Source organism: Grammomys surdaster, unplaced genomic scaffold, assembly GCF_004785775.1.
Source record: "Grammomys surdaster isolate TR1022 unplaced genomic scaffold, NIH_TR_1.0 126278, whole genome shotgun sequence".
Classification (NCBI taxonomy): domain Eukaryota; kingdom Metazoa; phylum Chordata; class Mammalia; order Rodentia; family Muridae; genus Grammomys; species Grammomys surdaster.
This window is the reverse complement of record NW_021621078.1, coordinates 786,772-794,625: the sequence shown is the minus strand read 5'-3', so window position 1 is coordinate 794,625 and position 7,854 is coordinate 786,772. Positions and strand designations below refer to the sequence as shown.

General features: G+C 46.8%; 1 protein-coding gene across 1 annotated transcript in view; it reads right to left on the bottom strand.

Moving 5' to 3' along the window:
- Positions 1-6,756: 6,756 nt before the first annotated feature.
- The window catches only part of Ccl1 (C-C motif chemokine ligand 1), a 3,296-nt gene continuing 2,198 nt past the window's right edge, over positions 6,757-7,854 (bottom strand). Inside the window, exon 3 of the mRNA XM_028759146.1 lies at positions 6,757-7,017. Within this exon, the coding sequence (XP_028614979.1) occupies positions 6,930-7,017 (88 nt within the window). The 3' untranslated portion in view covers positions 6,757-6,929. The remainder of the gene's footprint in view (positions 7,018-7,854) is intronic.

Sequence of the window (7,854 nt, the reverse complement as noted above, 5' to 3'; positions counted from 1 at the left end):
TCTCAAAGCCCACCCTGAGTGATGTGCATCCTCCAGCAAGGCTCTACCTCCTAACAGTTCCATAACATCTCCAAACAGTACCATCAAGTGGGTACCAAGTGTTTAAATATATAAGCCTGTGAATAACAATTCTCACAAAACATCATATTTAATCCCTGGTCCTTATAGCCCTAGCATATGAGTATACTCTGGTGAGGTCATGAGACTCTGAAGAGGTTGTGAAAGGATGGGAGCCTTTCAGTGCTCTTTGGGGATCAGAGCTAGGAGGGTTGAAAGGTCCTATTATCCAGGTCTATCAGAACCCTCTGGAGGGCTGGTTAAAACACAATACTTTTTGCTCTCTTAGAGATCATTTAGATCATTGCGATACTGGCAGATGCCACAACTGTAACTCTTTCTGCTGTGCTCCTTGAGTATGTGAGCAACCCAGTCACATAAGAAAAGTGCATCACTTGGGACCACTTCCAGGACACCAGTTCCAAGTCTGTCAAGGTTCCAACTGGAAGCATTTGAGAAGCATAAAGACTTTGAGGAAGAGTACAGAAAAAAACACAAGGAAGTTTTGTAGTTATACCCCTTGAGCAACTTTTACCCCTCTATGAATAGAGCCACAGCAAGCCAACTTGAGAGATGCTGAAGCCATTGGTTGAGGTACACAGGCAGTCTGAAGAGAAGCTCTGCCCCAGCTCTCCTCCCTTCAAAGTCCCAAGAGACTCTCCAGAGCCTCTGCCTAGCTTGAAGCCAGTGGCCAGTTCTGTCCTTGACAGAGTCCTCACGTGTGACTGAAGAGACAAGCTTGTGGTTTCCTTTCCGCACATGGTGGCTCTTGGCAATTTTTTCTGTTAAAGCATGTCAGATTCAGTTGAACAACACACACAGCTGCGATTCTCTGGAAGAGCTTGCGCAAGCTGGGGATGGTTTGTTCCCTCAAGACTGAAGGGAATTAGCTGTTAAAGCCCTCTGAGCCCCAGGGATGTGTTATGGGAAGATTTTCAATTATTGCTTCCATTTGTTTAATAGCTTTAGAGTTACTTTTTTTTCCATTTCTTTTTGCAATCTGATTATGTTTTGAAAAAGAAACTCATCCATTTCTTCTAAGTTAAATTTATTGACATACGCTTCTTATTTTCTTTTGGGTGTCTGCAGGCTCTGGAATGACACCTTCTGTTTTCATTCTGACTGCTGGTTATCTGTGCTTTTTCTCCAGCCTTGAGGCAGTTTTAGTTTAGTGCCTGCCTTCCTAATCACCTTACTTTGAGTTTAACTTACCCTTTCTGGTAAATACTAGATCTCGATCTCTCTCTCTCTCTCTCTCTCTCTCTCTCTCTCTCTCTCTCTCTCTCTCTCCCTCCCTCCCTCCCTCCCTCCCTCCCTCCCTCCCTCCCTCCATTTGTCCCTTTCTCCCCCCCTTTATGTTCACTGGGCTTGATTTGAGAGAATGGAAAGACTTATTTTCTGAGTGTGAATGTACCAGAATATTCCTAAAAGGAAGATTCAACAAAGAGGAAACAGGAAACAAGTGTGTGTGGGGACAGATAAGCTCAGGCAGAAGACATTGTCCAGGGAGCCCCACCCCCCACCTCCAACCCCCATCCCCCAACCCCACCCCCCACCCCCCACCACAGCTGCTGTACTACCTACCTGCCCAATCTCTGCTCCAAGGCAGCTCCAGAAACAGGAGCAGGATGTCTTCCTGACCCTCTCCTCATCAGAGCCGCAAGTACTTATAGTCCCCAAACTAGGGAATGTGTCTGCCTGGACTGGAGTGGCAGAAACGCATAGATCACAGCGTGGCATGTAATGAGTGGTGTGGAAAGCCCCTGCCATCAGAACCTGACCAATCAGTTTAAGCACTGAACTATCACACAGAAGTCCACTTGGCAAAAGCCTCCAATGCCTCCAATAGAAAAGATTACATCAATGAGGACAGGCTTAGCCTTCTGCCTTCACTGTCTCCTTCCCTTGGGGCTTTGGGTGCACTATTCAATCTCCCTACACCTCCATTTCCTCATCCATCAAATAGGAATGATGATGAAGACATGTGCCTCCTCAGAACCAAATACATAACAAGGGTAAAGCCTTCTTTTATGGTTTTCTTTCTCGGATTGGAGAAAGCAGGCACAAATCAGTCTTTAACTTGCTTGCTACCTACAGTGAGCTCATGAGACACTGCCCTGTTCTCTATACCCTCTGGGCATTCATGCCAAGAGAATGAGGCATCAGTGGCCTATGCTACACAACCCACGGCTTCCCTCTTGCATTTCCTGGTCTTGAACTTGGGGACCTCTACCTTACAATTTGGTCATGACCAAACCTAAGAGAAAATCTTCAGAGTATTCTCTGTGTGCACTTCTCATAGATAAGCAGGACAGCATGAGAAGGGAAAATAAGATTAACCTAGACAGAATGGTTTGGGGCCTCTATAGCTCTTTTGTGCTGGCTGATCACTGTAGCCACCATTGGTTCCCAGGAATGGTTCAGGCTGAGGAAGCAAGCCCATCTTTCTCCTCCATGACCTCTCTTGCCTTTTGTCCCTCTCTTTTGCCAGGAATTCCTAAGCCAATGGCCCCACTTCCAAGCCTCTTAGAATAACAAGACTCTCCAGAGTCTTGAACATCTCATCTCACAATTAGAAAGTTGAAGTTGGGTTGGAGACAGAAGAAACTTTCTTGGCTAGATGCAGACCCACAGCAAGACTGTTACCTAAGCTGCCAGCTGCAAACCTAGAGCCACTTCTGTGATGCTCTGCAGATCTAGGGCCATACCAGGCCCTGTCCGTGCACTGGTCTCTGCCAGGTGCCAAGGATGTCTCTCCATGACAGAGCAAGAGAAAAGTCTGTGGTATCAAGTCACATGCCAATGGACCTCGCCATACCTGGGGTCTAAGGCAGAAGTTCCAGACTCAGGGATCTTTCAGACGATTGTGTACTGCTTTGCCTTATCCTGTGGATGCCTGCTGCTACAGCCATGTCAAGAAGTTCTTCATGCCCCTAAAGCCTTTTCTTGGTGATCTTGGTTGTATGGCCAGTTCCTAAACATGAACCATTCCTACTTTATGTCAGCAGGAAGATACCTCTGAGAGAGCTGAAGAACTATCAGCTCAGCAACACCACCTCTTCCCAGGAGACTGTCACACAGATAGAAAGTTACATGAGTAGAAAACCACATGGGTGGAAAAGCCTTACTCCCTGTGATGGCTATTCCTGGTTGTCAACTTGACTACATCTGGAATGAACTACAATCCAGAAATGGAGAGCACATCTGTGATCAAGATCTTGAGGCTGAAAGACCTGGATCTTGACACAAGATGACACAAGCTTTTGATCCAGATCTTGAGGTATAGTGCCCATGAAAAGCTTAGGCCCAGGCAAGGTAGTACAAACCTTTAATCACAGGAAACTGAGGCAAGCAGATCTGTGAGTTCAAGGCCAGCCTGGGACAGAACAAGTTCCAAATCCAGGTGTGGTGGTACACACCTTTAATCTGGGCCACACCTTCTACTGGAGGCCTACAGAAGGACAATGGAAGAAGGAAGACTCACTCTTCTTCACCTGCTTTACTTACCTGCCAGCATATCTGTTGGAACCTACTTCTTCAGAATTCCAGCTTAGATAGTAGACCAGCTGAAACTACTAGTTGTGAAACTGAGCAACTAGATTCATGGACTTCCCACTCACAGCTGTCCATTGATTGGTTAATTGGACTGCAGACTGTAAGTCATTACAATAAATTCCCTTAGTATATAGAGACTGTCTCTAGCAGGGACTCTTACCTGTTACAAGCAGGCTATTGATAAGGGGTTAGAATCCCCCAAGGGGAGAGGAGCGACAGGTCCTGCTCCACTCAGGGATCCTATTCTGGATTTGTCTGTGAGATCATCAGCTCCTCGAGAGGGAAGAGAGAGAACACCAAAGACAGAGGTTGTGGGATTCAGTTACTTCTTTAATGATGCATAGCAAGCAATATATTATCATCAATGCTAAGGCTATTGCTACAACAAGATATTGTCACATTTCCTATGCATTGCCTCTAACAATATACACAATGAACACAAATAATAAATTGCTAATTACCAAAGAAATAAGCATAGCAATAAATATATCATTCATTCATGGATTATACACCTGAGTCCTTTTGATGGTTTTGGGCTACAGGTCCCGGGGTCAGGCTGAGGCTTTCAGATAGTTGAATTGCTAATTTGACCTCATAGGGTAGGAAGCTGGAGACATTGGTCTCTCCGTTAACTCTTTGATGACCAGGTGCTGAGGAGGCTTTGTTCGGAGGATCACATTGGCCAGTCGTGGCTACAAGTGTGATGAAGTACTCTGATCGGGCTCCTCTTTTATGCTGAATTTGGCGTTACTCCTGACGTTTGTGGCAGATAACCACTAGTGTCTGGTTATCGCAGCACAGCTTCATTTCCAGACTTGCCTTTACAAGTACCAGACTAGTCTCTACAAGTACCAGACATGTCTTTACAAGTTTCCTATTACAAAATGGAGTTAGTCCTGTTTAAGGGCCTGCTCCTTACAGAGACATTCCGTAAGTTCTGTGACTCTAGAGAACCCTGACTAATACACTGCCCCTATGTAAGCTTTGCCTCAGAATATAGATGCCAGATGACCTGGAGCCTGAGGCTTGGGAGATAATATCAAAGCCTCCACATTCTTGTAGTACAAAAGTGTCCAGGAGAGGCCTGGCAACTTCCCACAGTGCCCTGCCCTCTAGTGGTTGCAGTCTCTTCACATCCTGGCATTAATTTTATCAGCTACCAGGTAAATTTCTGCTGAGTCACCCAGAAGAGCAACAGCTGCCTCTAGAGGTCCCCGTTTTCCATATACCAGTGGTCTGCAGCTGGTGAGCCAGGCAGAGGTAGAGTAAGTGAACTGGTTCCAGGAATATCCTCAAGAGGACACCTTCTAACTGCAGCTCTCTGCCGTCAGCAGCATCCGATGCTCGTTAGACACTGAGCTCTGTGCCTATCTCAGGCAGAAGTCCGAGACACTGAGGTACACCTGGATCAGAGCCCCACCTCCAGGACCTTCGCTCTTCTGCTCATACTTAGAGCCTGCAAGACTATCAAAGGAAGCAGTTTTGCTCTCCTCCCCGCCTTCTCATCTCTACTCTGGAATAACTTGACTGTTTTTGACACAAAACACATCATGCCTTCTGTGATACTGCATTTGAATTCTCAGTGATTTGGACTATATTGTGAATACTGATTTTCAATTTTTATTGTGTCTTTATGGTACTGGACTTTCAATATTGTGGTTTGTGCATGCTGAACAAATGTTCAGCCATCAGATCGCATCATGTGCATTGGTGTTTTGCCTGCATATCTCTGTATGATGGTGTTGGATCTTCTGGAACTAGAGAACTGGCATTACTGACAGTTGTGAGCTGCCATGCGAGTGCTGGGAATTGAACGTGAGTCCTCTGGAAGAGCATGTGGTACTCTCAACCACTAAACCATCTCTCCAGCCACCACCCCCCCTTTAGACCTTTTTAAAACAAGGTCTAAAGAAGTTAGTTCTTGAGCACGTGAGCCCCAGGCCCTGGCCTTTGTAACCTGCTAGATTTCTATCCAGCTTGCAGGGTTGAGTTACATTCCTACAGGAAAGGTAGAAGGACACTGTGTCCTAGGGACTGGCCTACATTATGAGTTCGAGGTTTGGAAGTGGGCCAATAGGAGGATGGGCGCAATAGGAGAACCCCTGGTGTTTTTTACAGAAATTGCATTTTCTTCTGGGATAATTCTTAGGCATTAGAGGGTGCGCTAAGGTCAGGAGGGTCGTGGAGCATGGAGGAGGGGAAATGACATTCAGAGAGTCTGCCTATATGGCTGCCTCAGGCTCTTGTGAGTGCCCAGAACAGTGCCTCAAATGCCTGCTTTTCTGGCTTATGATCCTTGCTTCATACCAGGCTTCTGCCATCTGCTACTCCTTTCCCTTCAGAGCCTCCCACTTATGCCCAAAGGCTCTTTCCTGGGTCTGCTACACACCTCTAAGCCTTTCCATGCCTTCCCCATGGCCTGACTCTTTAGCCCTGATATTCTCTGTGTCCTTCTCCGACCCTGATCACTTCATTTACAAGACAAGGTTGGCCAACCAGAGCTCCCAGGATCTAAACCACCAGCCTGGGAGCACATAGGGAGGGACCCATGGTGCCAGCTGTTTATGTAGGAAGGATGGCCTTGTCCCGGCATAGGTGGGGGAGAAGATCCTTGGTCCCATGAAGGCTGGATGCCCAGTGATGGGGAATTCAAGGGTGGGGAGGTGGGAGTAGGGGGTAGGTGGGGCACATCCTCATAGAAGCAGGAGGAGGGGGGCTAGGATAGGGGGTTCCTGGGCAGGGGGGGGATGGGGTAAAGGGATAACATCTGAAATGTAAATAAAATATCCAATAAAAAATAAAAATAAAAAATAAAACAAGGTTGGCAACATCTTACAGGCATACGAACACAAAGCTCCCCTCCAGCTAACACAGAAGCTATCATTACCCCTCCCAAGTCCTTTGGGCAGGGCAGGTAGGAAGAAGGGCTATCATCTCAATGTAAACCCTGCTCTGGGTTATTCTACTATGGTTCTCTCAGCTGCCAAAGCTGGAGGAAAGGCCATAGCACAACCTGGATCAAACTTATCCTATATAGTGGTTCCCCCAGCACCACCTCAACTCTCTAGCCCCTGTGTTCCCAACCCAGGACCAAACAAGTCTGAATCCCTAAATCTTCATGGAGTCCAAGAAACACAGGCAGCGGGAGTTGAAGATAATATATTTTAAATAAAGTACCATAATATAGCTTATCACATGACTGAGATCTGTGAGCCTGCAACAGTAGACAGAAGGATGGCGGCCATTGGAGGGTCGAGGGCTAAGTGAGGCTGCAGTCTCTGGTGCTGGGATGGGAAGGTAGCTTCTCTTTACCCCAGTTAGCAGGGTTTCACCTTCTTTAGGTAATCTTGAACCCACGCAGCATTGGTTAAGGCACAGCTTTCTTGACCTTTCTTCAGCCTGAATCTGTGAACAGAGGACATGGACAAGGACCTTGGTCACTCACTGGAATCTGTAACACTCATCTCTGCCTCTATAAATAGACCAGGGGCCCCTGAACTCCTGACTCTATAATTCAAGGGACTTTATAAGATCTGAAGCTGGCATGCCTGTGTTGCACTGGAAGCAATTAGTGGGGACCCCTGAAACCTCCCCTAGAGACTAGGATTCCCTCTGTGGTGCCAGAGCACAGGAGCTGGCTAACAGTCTGGATGAAACTTCCCCATCCTAGAACAAACCTTTGCTCCAGGTTTGAATGTCTGTGTGTCTGTCTGGGGCCTACTCTGTGTGTGTATGTGTAGAGGGCTGGTATTCGTGTATGTGGTGTGTGCGGCGTGTGTGTGGCATGCATGGGATGTGTGTGGTGTGTATGTGTGTGTGGTATGCAGTATATGTCTGTGGTGTGTATGTGTGGTGTGATACGTGTGTGTGGTGTGTGTGTATTTGTATGGTGTGTGTTTCTGTAGTGTGTGTATGTGTGGGTATGGTGTGTGTGAGTGTGTGTTTTGTGGTTTTTGTGGGTGTGTGTTTGTGTAGTGTGTCTGTTTGTGTAATGTATGTGTATGGTGTGTGTAGTGTGTGCATGTTTGTGTGTAGTGTGTGTGCTTATGTGGTGTGTGTGTGTGGTATGTATGTATTTGTGTGGTGTGTGAGTGTGTGTGTGGTGTGTGGGTGTGTGTTTGTGTGGTGTGCTGTGTGTTTGTGTGTTGTGTTGTGTATGTTTCTGTGGTGTGTGTATGTGTGTGTGTGTGTGTGTGTGTAGTGTGTGTAGTATATGTGTGTGATGTGTGGTGTGTGGTGTGT